The sequence below is a fragment of the Neolamprologus multifasciatus genome, chromosome 11, assembly GCF_963576455.1.
Source record: "Neolamprologus multifasciatus chromosome 11, fNeoMul1.2, whole genome shotgun sequence".
Classification (NCBI taxonomy): Eukaryota; Metazoa; Chordata; class Actinopteri; order Cichliformes; family Cichlidae; genus Neolamprologus; species Neolamprologus multifasciatus.
Window position 1 is genome coordinate 30163553 of NC_140449.1, and position 20801 is coordinate 30184353.

General features: G+C 40.0%; 2 protein-coding genes across 4 annotated transcripts in view; one reads left to right on the top strand and one right to left on the bottom strand.

Annotated features, from left to right (window-relative positions):
- Nucleotides 1–4710, top strand: part of LOC146508791 (fucolectin-1-like) — a 46411-nt gene extending 41701 nt beyond the window's left edge. The window contains exon 7 of the mRNA XM_085176872.1: nt 2896–4710. The gene's annotated coding sequence lies outside the window, so the exon portion shown is untranslated. The remainder of the gene's footprint in view (nt 1–2895) is intronic.
- dpy19l1l (dpy-19-like 1, like (H. sapiens)) overlaps nt 1–19604 on the bottom strand; it is a 29391-nt gene extending 9787 nt beyond the window's left edge. The window contains exons 1-14 of one of the 3 annotated variants that reach the window (XM_085176846.1): nt 19179–19603; nt 18719–18743; nt 18532–18619; nt 16172–16309; nt 14587–14707; nt 11726–11819; nt 11437–11494; nt 8905–8996; nt 6730–6829; nt 4580–4657; nt 2003–2089; nt 1738–1797; nt 1252–1332; nt 833–934 (exon numbers count right to left, since the gene is read on the bottom strand). In XM_085176846.1, the coding sequence (XP_085032972.1) occupies nt 833–934; nt 1252–1332; nt 1738–1797; nt 2003–2089; nt 4580–4657; nt 6730–6829; nt 8905–8996; nt 11437–11494; nt 11726–11819; nt 14587–14707; nt 16172–16309; nt 18532–18619; nt 18719–18743; nt 19179–19401 (1347 nt within the window). In that variant the 5' untranslated portion in view covers nt 19402–19603. Of the gene's footprint in view, nt 1–832; nt 935–1251; nt 1333–1737; nt 1798–2002; nt 2090–4579; nt 4658–6729; nt 6830–8904; nt 8997–11436; nt 11495–11725; nt 11820–14586; nt 14708–16171; nt 16310–18531; nt 18620–18718; nt 18744–19178 lie in introns of all 3 variants that reach the window. The other 2 variants (XM_085176847.1, XM_085176848.1) reach the window with 2 other exon arrangements.
- Between the last annotated feature and the right edge of the window lie 1197 nt (nt 19605–20801).

Consider the following 20801-nt stretch of genomic DNA (forward strand, 5'->3'; position numbering starts at 1 on the left):
TTTATTTTTATAGAGCCAAATTACAACAACAGTCACCTCAAGACCCTTTATATTGTTAGGTATATCCTACAATAATACTTTCAGAGACAGAGGACAACTATCACATCTGAGCATTGTAGTATATCTAAGCTGAAATAATTTCAAGGAGGAGGCCGGCAAGTGAGAGACTAATGCACAGCAAATTACTACTAAAATACAAAAATGGTTATAAAAATAAATAACAGTTTGGGAAATTCTTAATTAAGCACTGGAATAATTAACTGCAAATGCTTAAAGGCCAAATATGAATCATGATATGTTGCAATTCTATATATAATAAACCGATTGCAATAAAATTGCAAAGTGCTAATTAAAGAAAGTGAATCTTAAAGCATTAAGAAAGTATGACTGCACTGATTACAGCTGCTTTACTGCATTTTGCTTGCCAGCCTGTTCCAAAAGCATGCACTGTTTTCTCTGCGGTGCTGAGAGACCACACACAAAACCAGGCGACTGTCTAGCCCGTAACTCAGCCCAAAATGAGCTGCCAGGTTTTGCTGTCAGATTTTGTTTCTTGTCAAATTCAGAGCACAGTTCTGGTTTCCTCCACACTCAGTCCTGCTGTAAGACAATCCAGCAGCTCTGATACAAAGGAGCAGGCCTTTTACAGCATTTCTGACATCTTCACAGCACTGACATTTTAAAAAGTGAGACCTGGCAAGATTTTCCTCAAAAAACTGCCTGAGACTAGCATTTTATCAGGGAAGGCTTCAGCTCAGAATCACAGTGATCACTCGTCATCCTTTAGTGGCAGGGAGACAAATTTTAGCTCTGACAAAGGATCAGAATTTACCTCCAACTCCATGAAGTCAAATTCAGCAGCACATGTATACATCAGAGTGTGAAAGTCCTTGTAGCTCGTGAACTTAGACTTGATTAATCCACTGATGTGAGCCTAGAAAACATACATTTTTGAATAAAACTTTAATCCACCCTGTGAAAAAATTATTCTTAAATTTTGCATATTTAATTCCGTTCTTAAGTCAATTTGACATTTTCTGATAGTGAATATCAAACATGGCTCAAGTGCTCCATAGGGCTAGTCCATTTACATTTATATTAACTGAGCTACTATATCAGCCCACTTACGAGGTCATTTTTGGTTCATCTACTTAATATCTACACAATGACCTAAAAATTTTCATTTCCATTATTAATGTTGAGTCAAGAAAAAGGGTTTGATTTTACAGACGGGGAGTTAGAGTTACTTACATCGTCAGAGGCACCCAAGACTGTGGATAGCAGGAATTTAAGCAGAACTGTTGAGCCGACCCAAGCCAGACCCTGCATGACCTGTACAGAAAAAAAACAAAAACAGATCGACATTGGTGGATTGACATGTTCAAATACATACATAAGATTTAGACAGGCGATGTATGGTGGTGAAGAACAAAGCAGTCAAACCATGAGGCTGACTGGACAACTACATAAACAAAAGCATGCTTGCTCTTTGAGATGTTAGCTTCAAATATTTTAGCACAGCAGGGATACCCGACTGTCTGATAACACTCTATTCTGTTAGATCAACATTATGTGATCTCTCTCTCTACACACTTTTTTGGGGATATTCATGCAACCATTTTCTCGTTTTATTTTTTCTTCTCAAAAGTGTGTGAATGTTGTAAGAATGACACAATTACTCTAAAGTGGAAACATGTAGTTGTGCAGTAAAGCATAGATAATGAAACTCTTTAGTACCCAGATGACAATGCCTTGTCTGAAGACTTGAGCAAATCGCTCCCTCATTGCAATGATTACCTAAAAAAATAAAACAACAAATCTTAAGTGAAAAGCAAGTGGAATAACTCCACTCCAAAGGAAAAAAAATACAATGCAGTTACTGTTACACATATGTTACAATATGCTGAAATTTAAACCCACCTGCATCACTGATCAGAGTAAACAGGACTGACTCGAATCAATTGATGATTAAACATTTGTAATACAGGAGCCTCCAACTCACCCAGATTGACACTAGCGAAGAGGCGTAGAAGGATGTAAGGAGCATGGAGTTTCCAAACATCAGGACAAAGCAGACGCCGAGTGTGATCTGCATAAAGAGGACAAAGTGAAAGCATCGTTCCTCACATGAACGTGGTGTTCAAACCACTGAGGGCCGTTTAGTGCAGCCCCGTCCTATTTGGTGCAGCATGATGTGCATGACCCGTGTGTGCAATTAAACAATGCTGAACATCCAAGCTTGGCAGGTAGTGCCTGATGGCAGCAGTATTTCTATTGCTGCCATAAAAACACTTAGTCCCATGTTTACCGCCAACAGCAAAAACGTTTCTGTAGCAGGAAGATCGTCAGGGATACAGCGTATTAATAGTCTGCATGCCACTGTTGATGTTGGCGTTTGTATGTTTGTTTTTTTTAAAAACCAACACTTTTATTATGTAAACATGCATTAATGTATTAAAACATAAATATACAGCCACAACTAAAATACAATCCTATTCAATGACCTGTTTATAATGTTGACAGTGACAAACCAGGGGCTTCAGCAGCTGCTGTAACAACACGTTCTCACTCCCAAAGCGTCACATTTTAGGCTAGGTGACAAATCGTCAACATATTACGTTTTCGGCTACCCACCACGTTCCTAAATGACAACCTCGGAAAAATGAGGAAATATGAGAACCGTATGGACTCAATCTACACATGTTCGCTCTTTTCCTTCAAATAGCTTAGAAACACGCTATTTAACATAATTAAAGTCATGGTTAAGGTCAGGAAAAAGGTTATGGTTAGGGCTAGGGATAAGGTTAGGTTTAGGGCTGGAACGTCTATTACCGCGGGAGCGTCATTGCACTGGATTTCGCCCATAACCCGCCACGTACCATAAGAACGCCGAAGGTCTCCTTTCGCGTTCCTCAGGAATGCCGCGGGACGTGACAAAACGTCGGCATGTTACGCCTCGGGAGTGAGAACGGGCTGGCTGTAATTATTATGAAAAACTGTTGTAGATACTTATTAGAAAAATTATACCGATTATGAAGCCGCTGCAATGCTTTACAGATTCTAAAAAGACTTTGGCATTTTATATATAAAAAGGTTTATTTTCTGCTTGTGTGGCTTCTGTGATGAGTCTAAACTCAGAGTATTGGAAACGTAAACGGTACTGCCAGATGAACCTCAGTGGTGACAGTCAAAATGTTACCAGTTATTCAGGCACTGAACAGATATTTTTCAGAAACATCATTATTATTATCATGATATTGATGAATGTTTGCTCTAGAAAATGTCAAAGTGCTTTTCGACTGATCAAAATTGCTTTGATTAGTACCGTACATAGATCCAGGTTCTCATAATGCTAATCAACACTGAAAATTTAGAGCTTTTCCTTTTCTCTCTCTTACAGTACTCAGTCTCTGCCTTTGTGTTAGCTCAATGAAGAATGAGAGCGGTTCATTGCTCACGTGCTGAGCTGACTTCTTGCTTAAGAGCAAGACCCCAGATTGCAAAGCCATCCTGTGTGTAGGGTTTTCCGCTCAGTGGCTTTTTGAAGGGGAAAAAAAGTCAATTAAGCATCTGGGAAAGTTTTTACTTTGCAAAGTCACTGAAATGGCAACAAAAACGTGGGATGAAGCATGATGGATGCTGTAGGAGAGAGAAATGTCTTACATATTTCCACATAAAAAAGCATCTTAAAAACCTAGAAACCAAATGATATCCAAATAATCAAATGCTGAAGTGCTGCCATACAGACAGGAAGTATTTCTGGTATTTTTATAACAGTAGCTCACATATTTTGAGGCTTTGTATGTAATTAGAAACATCCTATTGGCATATGAGTGAACACATGTGTACGCTCTGTAACTAATGACAGTTTTCAGGCTCATTAACACAAGCTGGAGGTCACAGAGGACATCGACTCCTGGTTGTGTCCATTCTTTTCTTGAACACACACACATAGTCATCACTCCCAAGCTCTCTAAATTATGCAGAGCCATATGCCTTCGTCTGACACAAATCTCCAGCATCTTACCACAAAGGCCCTTCTCCTTATCAGTGGCGCACACAGGCCCTGGCTAACAGCTTGGCATGCTGAGAGGATTAAGGGTAAAGAATGTGGAAAAGAGGGACAAACGTCCAAAATACTCCACCCACAAAGAAAAAATATCTTTACACGTTTCCAAACAAATACAGATATCCTTTTGTCCTTGGTGGTGTGAAATAACTTGCCCACACATCCCTCGTCTTTTAGGCACTCATGTATGCACAGTGGTATCCTTAAAGCTTTTTCAAGGACAAAGTCTCTGCTGACTTTGTCCAACCAGCTCATGTGAATTTCTCCCGGCCGAGGAGCTGAGGGAGATAAGGAGAACTGAGCGAGAGCAGGTTACAGCTCAGAGGACAGGAGCAGTGAAAACTTTCACTTATGCCCAACACCTGATTCAGAGAAAGTCTACCTTGTACATCTTGGTAAATTGCTTTAAACGAATACATTTCAACTTTATGCAAATACACTAGTGTCGAATACGTAAAGTTTTGCCATTAGAAACAAAATAACTGCAAAAGGAAAAGTTATCTACTGTACCATATGAGTGACGAGGATGGACTGCATCTTAGCAGCAGCGAGGTAGCCCAGAATGTACGAAGCAAACAGAGAAGCCACCTGGAAAACAAAGCGTAGTTTACCTTAACAATTCACTCCGCAAAGCTCATTAATGCATCACATACAAAAAAGTCCAAAACAACAATAACATTCCCATGATTATCTTTACATTAAAAGTTGCTAACGTCAAAGCTGGATTTGAGCCTTTAGGGGAAATTTACATTCCTTCCTTCCAACAGTAATTTGTAGTATTGTATATTAATCAAGAAAGAACAGTTGTTACACTTTACATGTAACAACTCATTTTTTAAAGCTTTTATGGCATTGAATTACATAATGCATCTTGTGAAGCACTCTAACATAATATTTTTGTTGTGCATTTCTAGAACTTAAACCCAAGGCCTGAATACATCACGGTATTTGAAAGATTACAGTCAAAATAAAGTGACTCTCTAAATACACATAGCAGTTGTTATAAATGTAACACGAATACCACTTGGATCCTTTACTGCATTCCTCTTCCCTTTATTTCCTGTTGTCTTGTCAGTGTATTTATCACATAAAACCCTACTTTATATTTAGCATCCATCCATCCAGCTTTCATGTAGTCTGCTCCTATTTGGACATGCTCAAATACCTCACCTAGGAGGCATTTTAGTCATTTACTTGAACCGTCTGAAGTGGCTCTTTTCAATGTGGACGAGTAGCAACTCTACTCTGAGCTCTAGGTAAATGACACTCTTCAGCTCCAGCTTGTTTCGGCAATCTCATTCTTTCATTCAGTGCCCACAGCTAGAGGCCACAGGATGGTAGGAACGGAGGTCAACTGGAAAATCGACATCTTCGCTTTCCGTCTCGGCTCATTCGTCATCATGACAGACTGGAACAGGATCCACATTTCTGCACACACTGCACCACTCCATCTGGCAATCTCCTGCTTCAGTCTTCCCTCATTTATAAATAAGACCGCAAGATACTAGAACTTTGATTTAGACCAGCAACTCATTCCCCACCTGGAGTGGGCAAGCTACTCTTTTCTAGCTGAGAACGCCTTAGATTAGGAGGTGCTCATTCACATCCCCACTGCAAACCACTCCAGCACAAACTAAAGGGTGCTGCTGAATAAAGAACTACATCATCTGCTCAAAGCAGAGGTAAGACCACCAGCCCCCACTGGGAACAAGTCTGAGTTACTGCTGATAATGTAAAACAAAACTAACTACAGTTATAGTGAGCGCTTTAACAAAAAACAAACAAAAAGAAACAAAAAACTCTGATACTTCAAAGGACCCATGATGGGACGCTGTCCAGTACCTGTTCTTGTGATGGGAATTCACACTCAAATGTAATCCGTTGGAAGGTTTTCTAAATTGGCCAATACAATTACTGATCATAATCAAATTCTGTTTGACTATTGTAATTGCTCAAGGGGGTTACTGTAGGCCTTGTAGAAAATTAACTGTGTGACTGCAAATTTTAAAACAAAACAACCCCCCCCCCCCCCCCCAAAAAAAAAAAAAAAATAGTAAAACCCAACAACTGACATCAAACTCCCTCTGTACTGATGAGTAAGCAGTGCTTGTAGGTGTATTTGGCCTTGGATTGCATTATGCATGCAGTGGCTGAGGTGAATGGGTTCAATTAGCAGCTTATAAATGTGAAACAAAGAAATAATAGCTGTGAAACAACACGTCCCGCGTTAAAGTCCCTGCACAAAAGCAGCAGAGCCCTGAGGGGGCAGCAGCAGCAGCAGCGTGGGCTAAACTGTTACTAAGCACATATGCTTGCTGCAGTGACCTGTTTGTTCTGAAGTTATTCGACTCTTCTGTCTGCCAGCCCACACACCTTAATTTACTTCTTTATACTAATGTACATGTGTCAATCAGTTAGAAAATTTTCAATTTAAGAATGTTTTTTGAATTTTATATGATTTGAATCTCCTGAGTTTATCCCTTTTCTTTCAGTCTTTCTGATTTTTTTTATTTCTTTGCCATGTTGCCCAGCGTCTGATTTTTTGCACCTGCGCTGCCAGTCCTCTGTTCTCTCCAAGTCTCTATTTTCTCTTTAATCGCTGTGCTCCCTTTCCATTCCCCCCCCACATTCTCTCACAATGTTTATCTTGCTCTGTTTACCTGGGTGAGCAGCACAAACTGGGCAAACTGCCAAGGCAGCATAAAGCACAAATTGGAGATGCCCAGAGCGACCATAGCTGTCCTGCTCGGGTTCCGTGTCCTGGGGAGGGAAGAGACACAGATGGAGGGAAAAGGTGGTGAGAGCAAGGGTGTGGCAGAGATAAGATGAGATGTATTAAAATGCTTGAGAAAACACAGATGTACAAACATTCACTCTCACACTAATGGTAATACAGAAACCTGATTATGGACAAAGTTACGCTAAAAAGAAAATAAAACAGAAGTACTTCTCAATTTACTGTTAACTGTGACACTAAGAGAAGTCACACTATCAAAACAGTTTTCACACAACTTGAGCTGCCAACCACCAGCTGGGTGTTAAAATGAAAAGAAAAAACAGATGCTTCCCCATCTTTCTTCATATTTTTGAAACCGTTCAAGCGCTTAGATATAATTAGGCATGCAGACTATATACCCAACTAATGCTCCATATAATATCTGAGCCGTGTAGGTATTATGAACTGATTACATGAACGTGTTCAGACATCTACTTGGTGATCGTTTTATCTGGATATTATGCTTAGCTGCTTATTGTCATATAATCTGATCAGACAATCACGTGACGGCAGTGATGATTTGGGAAGTGGAGGTATTTCAGTGATGTTTGAGTATTGCTGAGACTGTTGATTTTCTGGAATTTGCATAACACCCAGAATAATGAAAAACAAAAACAAAAAAACCCCATCCAGCAGCAGCTTAGCAGGCAGAGATTCATAGCTGATAAGAGGTCAGAGTAGACAGAACGGCTAACTGTGCTGAGCAGAAAAGCGGCTCAGAATTAGCCAACTATCCTTTAGGTAGTTGTGCTTCAATGGCACAAAACCATGCCTGGGTCGACAGAAATCTGAGGCTGCAGCGAGCACAAGATCAATCGAACTGGAAAATTTAAGGCTAAAAATAAAAAACTGCAGCTAGTCTAATGATTCTCCACTCTGCTAAAGCTTGAGACAGAATCCAAAGGTCCAGGCTGCTGGTGGTGTGATAGCATTGGGAATGTTTTCTGGAACACTCTGGACTTTAATTCCAATCACAGTTTGAACGCCACAGAGCCGGAGTATTGTTACAGACAGTGTACATCCATTCATAGCTACAACTTATCATCTTCAAACAGAGCAGTGAACTGTGTCAAAAATAGGGCTGTTCGATATAACGATATATATCGGATGACAATATAAAAACATCTATCGTTTCATTTTACGCTATCGTTTGTTTCGTGGTGTCGCAAAATAAACTGTTTACGGCAATATTTTTTCATCGTTTTGATGGTCACTGTAGTGGCTATATTAATTTCTTGAAGTTCTCTCTTTCTCTTTAATATAACCACACTACTGACGGACAAGCACATGTTTTTATGCGTTGTCGTTAGCAACAACGATGGTAAAACTATCGCGTTTTCCACATAAATCTGTCACAATGAAGCTCAAGATCCTGTTGAGACTTTTCAAAATAAACTGAATCACGTGAAAGAGTATGCAGAGTGTTTACGGATGAGAAGCAAAAAGAGCCGTCAGGTGCTAAAAAATAAACCTTAGACTCAAACGTTAGAAAAAGCTTTTCCCCGCAGCACGCCGTTTCATGTATCGGTTAAAACACTCGACTACAGGTACACGACGCCCAGCTGGAAACACTTCACGCAAGTCGAGCTGCCCGAGATTCACAGAATTTACAGAAAATGTAAACTTTTTGTGATTTATATCGTTATCGGGATGATAGATGTCTTATATCGGGATATGAGATTTTGGTCATATCGCACAGCCCTAGTCAAAAAAGTCTCCAAGTATGGATTTCATAAACATGATACTGAGATCAGATTTTGTTGACCTCCCCAGTCACCAACTCTGAAACCAGTAAAGCCCTTTTGGGATGTGGCAGATGGTCACTCAGCAAACCGATATTTTGTGATTCAATTATGTCAACATGGAGCAGAATCACAAAAGATGTTTCCACCATCATTTGGAGTTCATTAAGCAAAACAAGGTCCCACACCAGTATTAACATGACAGTTATTCATGATGTGCTCGGTGTGTTTGTGATGCCTTTGCACATTCTGAAACACTTTACCAAATTACAACAATATGAATTTAGCAGAGCAGTGGAGACGCTGAGTGAGTTTACCGTAGGATGTATGTGAGAAGAAGCATCTGCAGGACCAGGAAAGGGTAGGCAAAACTCTCCCTCAGAGGCGGAGTCCACATCACTCGAGTGCTCTGATAAAATACACGTGGACAAGAAAAGAATCAGATTTGCTCAAACTCAAATTCACTCTGATTTTCTTTGAGAGAAAAAAAACAAAACAGAGATACATTTTACTCCTCTGCAGCTTATAAATAAATCTCAGTTAATCCTATATTGACACAGACTGTATAGTAACACACAGCTTGTGTAGAGATTACAGACACTTAATGTGGTATCGGTCTATTGGCAGGATTTCTTAAATGCAAAAACACTGTGGGTGAGGAGGTTTGCATGTTCTTAATCTATCCTGTAGCAGGAGAACACATTTATTGATGAATTCTAGGTCACCTCACTAGAATAAAATAAAGCAGGTGAAAGTTTAAGCCGGTGACTGCATTTAGCTGTAGTTAATCAACTTTAGGCTGATGTGTGACTGTTTCTTTGTGACTGTACTTCATGCTTTTCAGTCCTCAAATAAAGTGATTGCCTACAATCAAGTTTAGACAAATGGATTGCATCTAACTTTCTGAATGTCTACTTTTGACTGATATGGCTCTATATAGGGCTGGGCTATATCATACCGTTCACGGTAATACCGGTGTAATTTTGGGCAACGATAGGAAAATGAAATATCGCGATAGAATATGGGTAAAACGCGCATGCGCAGTGCCTATGTTTACATACTCACATGGCGGGGACGGAGAATGAGAAGAGCGAAAGTGGATCGTTAAATGAACCAGATGAACCAGAATTGGTTTGTAAGAATGCTTCAACTTCAGTGGTGTGGAACTGGTTTAGCTTTTGTCCGTCAGATACACAACAAAGCACTATTTTTGGTAGAGCATGCTAGTGGGCCGTCGTTATTACCGTGTTGTTTGGAAAATACGGCACACTTAAAATCAATCCTTTGATTTTTCTGAAAATCGACAGTGCCCCTTATAATCCCGTGTGCCTTATGTATGAACTCTGGTTGTGTTTACTGACCTTGAAACGATTTTATGTACACGGCGCTCGAAAATCTGTCAAATGTTTCAGTACGACTTTGCTAAGCTACGAAGCCGCACCGCTTGCTGGATTGTCGGAGCATTACGGCTATCGTAGTCAAGAGCCTCGCGGAGTGATACGTGCTGTGCTTCAACATAATATTACTGTATTGTGTGTATAACCTCTTTTTAAGTTTTGTGGATATTATACATGGTTATGCTGAGGATATGTCGGCCAATTTCCACTGGAAATGCCTTTTGGTTAAACTGTCAGCAAGGAATTTGCACTGTTACATTTTTATATAACTTTAATGCACACAAAAAACAGCTGCTTGTTTAAGTGAAAATACATTGATGGGGTTTTTTGCACTAATAATGTTGTGGAGTTGTAAAGCATTTTGTCTAGTGTCAATTATATCGTCAGTTATATCGTTATCGCAAATTTTCAAATGTATATCGTGATAAATATCTTTGGTCATATCGCCCTGCTCTAGCTCTATATACTCGCTATAGCATTAATCATGAATTGCATTGTGGCACATAGCGCAGTAGGTGTGCAGCTCCATAATATGAGATACCATACCAAAAAAACAAAACAACGTAAAATAAAATTAAAAGAAATAAAAATAACACCATGTAAAATTCTGAATATAGAATAAGGAGCTCTTGTATTCCAACAAATGATTTATTAATTTGATTCCTTACTCCATTTTAGTGTGAAAACAGGAACAGTAGACTAATAAGGTACAAACTGCACAGTTGCAGCTTTTATCTGTGCACGGATCCAGCGAGCAGTCTGCTTAGGTCCTGCTGTTGAGCTTGATTTAGACTTCTGCAGGAAATCTACATCGTAACCAGAAACTCCTTTTATCCCTATGCCGCAACCTTCCACACCACTCAAGTTGTTGTGGTGTGTGTCCACCCGACGTGTAGTTACATTTATCGAGAGGTGAAATTCAGGTCATGCAGAAAGTTACAGCGTAAAGTTAAAATTAGTTTCAGATAATAGAGCAAGTGACGATTTCGATTTCCTGCAGAAGCATAATTCACAGATTAGTGAGCCTGTCTCTAAAGGCTAATAAACACCCACACCTCTATTTTAATGCAGTCAACACTGACCTCAGAGCGTCTACCCAGCCAGACTGCCATTTTACTACTTCCTCCGAAAAAGTGGAAATTACAGATGCTGCTGTAACAAGCCGCCATAGCACTCAGGGAAAGGACAGAAAGGCGTTCGAGTGTGCGCTTGACTGAAATTTGTTCTGGAGGAAACTTGAGAGAAGAAGATAGGCGGAGGGATTCAGCTTTGAGTGCGAGCCAAAAACAACTCTAAGCTCCTTTGAGGGCTGAAACGAGTCCCTATTAACCATCCTTCTCTTTTTCTGAGGGTTTTTTTCCATTTTGAGTTTTACAGATTTCAGAAGCTTACACTTCCCAAAGCTCCAACATTTGAATATCCTGATAAAGATATTAAAGGAACTGCACTTACCTCACCGTGATTGAAGAAAAAACACAATGTGGTAATAACGCCGCCCAGTCGACTGCCACTAATGAGGAAAAATGAAAATGAGGTGGGATTAAAAGAAGAGCAGAAAGCAGCAGAAGGATTCAGAGAGGTTATCTTCTTTCCGATAGTTCAAATCTATAAATCTGACAGAGACAGCAGACAAATGGTCTACGCCTGACAGCTTATTGGGATGGACCATTTAAAAATCATCCTCTCCTCACTAGTGTCCATGTGAGCAAGTTAGGAGAGAGTGCTGGGCTGGAGAGGTTACCTGAGGTAGGAGCCGTACATGAAGAAGATGCTCATCATCATGCCATTCAGCAGGAACACACAGGCCACATAGAAATATGCTGGGTCACCCATTCCTGGAGCGCGCAACAGAGACAGGCAGAAATGCAGTTTTTATCCAGGTTAAATGCTACCAATAGAGTTCTCTGACATATAATTCAGCTTCGATAACATGATAACTGATTATTTTTCCATTTACCAGCTAATTTGCTACATTTTGCAAAGACTTATTAGAAAGTAGTAACTTGAGGACATCGTTTGGACATTGGAAATTGCTGATATAATTTTTTACAAATGTAAATGATCAAAAGCTGTACGTCAATATTCAACTACTGGTATATTTGCACGTCGCATAGGATTTGAAACAAACCCATCATCTCTGTCTGCAGTTCCTTTCACTTCAGTTCACCTTACTGCTGCTAATTACCGATTTTGTCATGTAGAATAGCACTTCATGCTCCTTTAGCAAGATTTTCCTTGTGTTAAAAAGTGCAACTGAAAAATGTATGAATAATACTGCTAAGCTCTGCCATCCTACTATTCTCTCTCTGAGCAGCAGCACCACCCACATGGAGGCTGAGCAGCATGTGAGAAACATTTGCTTTAACATTCTTTCTATTAGTAATGACTTTGTACATTATCTATCCATCCATCCACCCTCTTCCATGTCACCGGGGGACTGCAGCCTATGCTAATTAAAGCAAATCCATTATTAATATGCACATTTTTTGCTTGTAGGACTGCCTTCTATCCTTCTCCATCGAACAGATGATAATTATGCTTTAGTTAACATCACTGATGCAAACATAGAAACTTTGTTGCAAGATTTAACAACTTATTACAGTGAAATATTGATGGGAGACATACCTGCTTCTGTGAGTTTGTGCACTGTGTGAAACATTGATTTTAAGTTTTTCTGACTGACTAGCACAGCCAATATGTTTGAACTTATGATTTTAACTTCACCTTTGATTTTGTTAGACCACTTTGCAGTCATCTCACACACCCTAACACCCCTTGAAAATGACTGCAATCACAAAAAGAATGTAAATCTCTGATTACAGGAGTAATCTGAAAACACACCCCCACACACCCCTGCGTGTTTAATGATCTGAAAGTCACATTTGCAGGCATCTCAATCAAGCTGTACTGCTTGCCTTTTGTGTGCAAACTGGGTCACTGCAGATTGAGCAAGTTAGGTCATGCAAAAATAACCCATGGAACAGGTAGGATTTCTGTGCTCTGCTTCTGCAATGAAGACACTACAGACTAATCACTTCCTGCAGACTCTGTGTTGCAAAAATTTTCAGTTCTGCTACTTAAAAAATTATAGTAAAAAAATCCATATGTAATGGTATGTGTGAGATAAATATATGCTACTCAGGTCTTTTATATGTCCTCTCTGTGTCTGCATGGGTTCCTCCCGTAGTAAAAAAATCATGAATGTTAGGTTAAATGATAATTCTAACTTGACTGTAGGTATGAATCAGAGTATGAATGGTTGTCTGTCGGTCTCTAATTTAGCCCTGTGACCCGGGACCTGTCCAGAGTTTATGCCACCTCATTCCCAGTGTTGGCTGGAATAGCCTCCAACACCTCCATGACCCCGAACTGGATAAGCAGTTAAGCAAACCGATGGGTGACAAAAATAACAGTTTTTATGCAGCATCTGAAATGTCATATCTGAATGACACCAAAGTTGAAGCATAACAACAGGAAGTACATTAAACAACATGTCACGATCAGCCCTATCAAAAATAAATAAATAAATAAATAAAAATGTGGGGTTAAAAAAAAAACCCAAACAAAAACCATCAAACTGGAATAATACATTATTACTGCACATCCCACTGCAGGTTCCACAAGTCATTCTCTAAATTCTGATGGTGAGATTAAAGTTTGAAACTTTAGTGACAGCAAATAGGTTTTGTTCACTTCACTGCTCAGTTAAATGACGTCTCGCTGCTATATTCTTGGCACGAACTCCTCTCAATGATTCCAGCATAATAAGAAGGTACACAGAACAGACCTACACGGCAACAATGACTAAGAGATTGAAGATGCATTGACATCGCATCTCCGTGATGTGACGGTAAATCACTGGACAAACAGAAAACGTATCTTGCTCCAAAACTGCTTGTTCCGTTCTACTGTGTAATTTTAAACCACACAAAAATAACATACTGGCTGACAGTTACAGGAAATGCAATGCAGCTTGCATCAGGTTTATGTAAACACTGTGAAAACAGCCTGTGTACATCAGCCGTGGGGTGCCACATTCACTAATGAGACCGACAGAAACATGGAGACTGCAGCTTCACAAAGGAAAGCTGACAGCAGCTTTTGCTTGTTTTCTCTCAGCAGACTTAATTTCCAGTTTTACCGTGAGCCAACTTAAAAAAAAAAAGACGTGGAAGAGGTTAAAAACATTTTTCCCCCTCAAGGCTAGAAGAAAAAAAATCAATGAGTATATTTCTCTTCTTTCGCATTAAATGTTATTCAGTAAGTGTTAGTTTTGCAGAGGATGCCTGGATGCCTTAAGCTTAACTACTACTTCTTTTTTTTAAACCACAGGCCTAAAAATTATCTCTTAGCCGACTGCCGGACTGTCAAATGAGGTCAAGAATTACTTACCAAACTTCTCAAATCTGCGATATTTGTACTTCTCTACATCTTAAGTGACAGCTAAACCGTTTATTCAAGCAAAGGGGCTACAATTGTCACCAAGTAGGATGAAATACGGGAACGGATTAGATTTGACCCGTGTGTGTGTGTGTGTGTGTCTAAATGCACAACTGAGCACGTTTCTAGTTAAGACTTACATGCCATGGCAACAGTGTTTACCTTCACAGCTGTCCACAGGAGTGAGTCCCTCTCCTCTGTTGATGGACCAGCACATTTTTGTGGGAATCCCAAAGTAACCCATTACACCTGTGTACATCCGGTACCAGCTGGCCAGGACCACCTGGGGAGAACAGACAGGATGTAAAAATCCTGTTTAAACATCAAATTTTAAATTACTTTTCTCCCTTTTATTTCTGAGGAGTAGACACTAGCATGATTTGGATTCTGGTCTATGAGTTTGCAAAAAGGGATCATAAATAAAGACTATATATATATATTTTTTTTTAATTTTATTTTTTTTAAGTCATCTATCCATCCATCCATTCGCTTCCGCTTCTCCTTTTCAGGGTCGCGGGGGGCGCTGGAGCCTATCCCAGCTGTCATAGGGCGAGAGGCGGGGTACACCCTGGACAGGTCGCCAGTCTGTCGCAGGGCCAACACACAGGGGCAAACAACCATTCACGCTCACATTCACACCTAGTGGCAATTTGGATTTTCCAATTAACCTATCCCCACAAGCTGCATGTCTTTGGACGGTGGGAGGAAGCCGGAGTACCCGGAGGGAACCCACACAAACACGGGGAGAACATGCAAACTCCACACAGAAAGACCCCGGCCTGATGTTGGAATTGAACTCAGGACCTTCTTGCTGTGTGGCAACAGTGCTAACCACCGTGCCACCGTGCTGCCTTTAAAGTCATCTAACTGTAATAAAATAAATTTAACACACACACACACACACACACAAAAGAATCAATGTTAAGCTGTGCAATCTATAACAACCTAATTCAACTTTCAATTTGGCTTCTCGGAAAATTACAAAAAGACAATGGAGATAAAACGCTGCTGTTTCACAGTCTGTTCTGCAACAATGCTCTACGTCGGCTTTCCAGCACATCTCTTTCCTTTATTTTGTTCCATCAGAGTAGCCTGATTACTCACTCACTCATCTTCAGTGAGCATATTTCTTAACCATCATGTAAAGAAAGAATTAAACAAATTTGGTTTCTCCATCCAGCAAGATTCATTGTTAGGAAAGCACATTAATCTGGCATGTATACCACTTCTAACTGCACTTATTGCCATTTGCTACATGGCAAAGGACTGCAGAGAGAAAAAAGTAGAGGGGATGCATGAAAGGAGAAAATCCATGGAGCAAAATTCAACATAAGCAATCATCTAAAAGACTAAAAAAGTTTAATCACCAAACATCTCTTTGCTAAATTCATAAACTGTTGTTATGTAATTCTCCAATTACCTGCATTACCCGATTTGGCTCATTAAATGCATCCAGATTCTTGTACTGCCAACACTTCAAACAATATAATACTAATAAAGTGTTGTAAAAAGGTTTTTTTTTTTATCCCAAAGCTTAAAAACATCTTCACGATAAAATTACCTCACCCTTCAAACCTTTTATTCCTTCTCTAAAAGAGTTTTGTTTGTACTAAGGGATTCACTGTATACATCCCACGAGAATGAAGATTTGATCTTCTTCTGAAAATATTTCAAAGTTATGAATAATTTTAGTCTGAGAGCAGCAAATAAAATATGTGCACGGTAATTTGCCAAAAATCAATATTACCTCTGGATAGAGGTTGAATCTCTTCAGTGTGTTAATAACCAGCGGATGCTCGGTCAGCCGATCGTTCATGACCATGTGAAGGCCGTCCAGGAAAGAAGGAGCCTCAATAATTGTCTTGTAGTAGGAATAGTACAGACCCTGGTATCAAAAAGAACATTACATACAGAAGATTACAGAAAGAAAAAGGCAGCAGACGGATACTAAATATAACTCCAGCACTACAACTCAGACAGAAGAAACTGGAATGGTTTACACAGGCTCAGCAGATGGCCATGGCTCGCAGCCCATTTGGTAGCACGCAGCAGGGGGAAGGCAAGACAAGTATTCTGTTTTCATCTGACAAAGTTTTCACCTTGAGCGTCACTTAAACAGCAGCTTTTACACAGAGTGATGGGGATCTGAAAAGCAGCAGTGCTTATAGACACAAATGTTAATTTTGCTTGTGTGCAGCTCTTCATCGAGCGATCGACGTGGAAAGTGACAGATGAGTAACAACTGTAAACATGGTTAGTATTACTGATTTGATTTTCTCTGAATGGACAGTCATAGTCAAACTAGGTTAACTACAGTCATCAGTCAACAGTAAGTCTTCTAAATATTTATTCTCTCCCCCTTTCACTTCAGCTGACGTCTGTGCAATGGTTATTGTTGACCAACTCTGGCTGGTGTGCTCAAGGGTCAAAGTTCACTTTAACCAACTCTTCATTGGAAATCAGTTTGCATGTCAAATAGAAGCACTGTGTTTGGGAAATTATTACAACATCATCATCTTAACTATGCAGGGATGTTTTGTGATGAGCTTGCCTCGCATTTCTTTATTAACCTGGCTGATCTTATTTTGATGGCCTTTTTAAAAAAAATGCAAACTGCTGTCATATTTTGTTTTACAGAAGGCTAACGTGACAGTGCTTATATGCTCACTGGGGCAGCAGCAAATATTTATTGCCAATAACAATCTACTCATTAAGTTTTAATGACTTCAGCAATGATGAGGTCTATAAAATGTGATGAAAATGTTAAGAAGTGCATGTTGTGAAAGCCAAAGAGTTGTCTCTGCCTGATTCGTGTGACTAACTTCAACACATTTAAATTTTAAGCACAACTACCCCCCCCCCCCCAAACATTCCCTTACAAATGTTGCATGCACTTCTTATGTTGAAAATCCTATTTTAATGCAGTACCATCAAGGCAACATCTAATCTGTCTCAATGTCATTTGGCAGCATGACAAAATAAAATAATCATGACATAGTTAGAAGGAATTAGAGGCATAAAGTCTCTGAGAAAGTTGTTGGCCCACATCCTACCACAACAGCTCAAACGTGAATGTTTTTATGAAGATGGTGGAGAGCACTTTCTAACACGTGGGTGTAAAATCCACCACATATGTTCAGATGGGCTGGTATCTGTTATTAACACAAATCTATAATTCACATCCTCTCATAGCTGAACACAAATCATGGAGCCCTCATGTCTGATGGATTCACTGTCCTCTTGGAAGAGGAGACCACAAAATCATCATCCTGTTTCAGTTACTTCCTTTAGGGTTCACCCTATCCTTATCATCCTCCAACCAACCCTCTACATTCCCTCCCTTGATACATCCATGAATTATCTCTGTGCCATTCTTCCTTTCCTCCTTCCTGGCAGCTCCATATTTAACATCCTTTCTCCAGTATATCCACCATCCCTCCTCAGCACATGTCGAAATCTCAACCAAAACAAAGTTAACAAAGTTAAATATATACAAATAATCACTCACAATGGCTCTTTATTGATTTTCAGTGACCATGTAATCAAATCAGACAAGTCAGCTAAAAAAAAAAAAAGAAAGAAAGAAAAAGAGAAAGCCACCACAATATCTATCTAAGTATAGCAGAACCACCAAGCCCTCTTAGTGTAGGTCTGATGAGGTCTGTTTTTGTTTGGACATCATTCACGTGTATCTTCAGCTACAAGGACAATAAACTGCTCTGCAACAGGTGTAGTGCATGGCTGAAATATAGCCAAATACATTAACATCATGGGATTGAAATTGGGGTTATTGAAAGACCCAAGATAGGTTTCCAATCTGCTCAAACAGCCCCCCCCCCCCCCCTTTAAATGAGCAAACGCCAGGAACAACTGCTGCTATTTTGATGGTAAAGGGAATCCATACTAAATATTAATTTGATTTAGACCTTGATCATCTGGTTTTGTAGCAAAGGATTTCTCACTTTTTACTGTCTTATGCCAAAATAAAGGTAGACGATGGTAAACAACGGCCATACAAAAACTGTGCCCTTCAAGATTCAAGATGACAATATTTATCAAAGATTTGTGCATCCTGCTGTTGCCTTACCAAAAAGAAAAACAAATTACCATTTCTGTTCGAAAAGCCATTTCCTTCTCCAGGTTAGACAGGTGTGAAAAGTGCCTGTCATTCTCAAAGAGCTGTGTGAGATGATACCTAATTGCAGGGGGAGAAATATGTGTGAAGTATGAGCAAGTAAACGCAACAGTAGTTAGTGAACGATAACTTGGTAAAGCCGATAAAAGCGCAGCTTACCAGTGCAGATATCCAGTCAGAGCAGCTGTGAACAGAAATAATTAACTTTAACTACTGCAGAAAAAAAAGCTACTTCATCACTGAGAGAGGAGGCTAGATTTGCAAAGCCACAACCCGCTGGTTAGACTACAGCAGAGATGACTTTGAGTGATACGGGGTTATAACTATTGTGCATTTAGAGGAGAACGCCAAGCTTGAAGTTTGCCAGAAAACCTGTTAACACGTGTGGAGCTGATGTGGCATATAGGCGGAAGAAATACGGGACACTTTCATTTGATTTTAACGGACAGCAACAGCAGGTAACTACCGCTAGAGAGGTAGCGTTAGGGTGAGCTAACGTTAGCCCAGTGATCGGCAGCGGAGATAACTTAATTTAGCGGAGCTGCTAATGCTGCTAGTGTTAGCACTCGTTAGCTTGTGGTTCTGCAAGAAGCTAACGGGCTAGTGGTTCTGAACTTACCGAGGAGAAGAGTGATTCCCAGCTTGGCGGCTGCAGACGGAGTTAGCCCCAGCTTGTGTCTGATGCCCGAAAGCCCGTTTGAATGCGTGCTGTTGAAAACCTTGCCCTCCCTGCCTGGTCGCCTAACGTTACTTTTGCCAGGTGGCGAAACAAGCGGGCTCCTGTCGCGGTCAGTCTGGGTCGCCGGACTCTTCCCGGTTTGCTTTTTGGTTTTAGCCACCATGATTTCCAAAAAGAGACGAGTTAAACCGAGCGGACAGCCGCTGAAGAACCCAAGGGGTGTGAGCTGCGCAACCCCAACAGACGCTCGTATCTGGTCCTCGAATCTGCCCCTTTACTACCTGAGTGATGCTTTGACTGGTTCCTGCCAGAAATCTTGTGAAACTGCGCCCCCTGGTGGCTGTTGGGCACCACTGCAATGAGTTTGGGATCGTAACCATGGCAACACCAACCGCGAGCGTATTTTTATTTTTTTAGTGTCAGATGCGAAATGAATAAATTAAAAACAAATAAATAGTAATACATCTAAAATGTGCAACTGCCCGATGCGACAGACAGCAGGGGCTAATCCAGGGGCCTCTCTTGTTGAAAGGTCAATTAAAAGAAACAAAAAAACCCTAAAAAGACTGCAAATCTGAAATGACCCCAAATAGACACAAAAAAGACACAACCACCAAATCTCAATGTAAAACAATCACACGCTGTAAAAAGATTACAAAGATGTCAAACATGAAACAGGGCATAAACAGAAAAAACTGTAGTTATATCTCTGCAAAGTATCATTTCATGTAACATATAAGGAATTCTTATTTTTATTATATTTTTTTGAGCAAGAAAGATAGCTTTTACTTTTTAAAAAATGTATTTATATTGCTTTCCAAAAAGCTCCAGCAGCATATAACTGGCCTCCATCACCTTATCAGGCACTTCCAGACTGTCCAAATTGCTTCCTCTGGTTTAGATCCAGTGCTCTTTAGAAGTATGCCAAGTTTCTTTCAGTGTTCTTTACAAGTGCCACTTTAGCTGCCTTGGCAGCGATGTTTCCACTGCAGACAAATAAAGCTGAAGCAGCAGAAAGAAGATTTCTATTAATGTGAGATACTGAGCTGTAAGCTGACATGATTCACTACCAGAGCAGTAGAGGAGCAGAGCAGCGTCTAAATGAAATCCTGTCAGATATGCAGCCAAAGGTACAGCATCACACACACATAAAAATGATTGATAAATTCAACTCCTCTGATTGATTTTATGATATCGCCAGCTGTTTTCTTCTGAGTGTATGACAGCATTCTGGTATTAGTTAAATAGGACTCTCTGTTTCCTCTGAACAAATGAAGGAGATAGGCTTTGTAGACTGATAACTGGCACTATAATGGTTACAAGCAAAATGAAAACCAGCTGAGTTACAAGACCTGTTATACTGATACTCATTCCATCAAAAACAGGAGTTGATGAAAAATTGTGTGAACTTTTGTTGTTTCATTTATCAGTGCTGATGATGACACAACAATAAAAGATACAGACTAGCAACTAGGTTACAAGGGATTAAAGTTCCACTCTTCCACATAGAGATGGGAATTGAAAACCGGTTCTTGTAGGGAGTCGGTTCCCAATTGTCCAGTT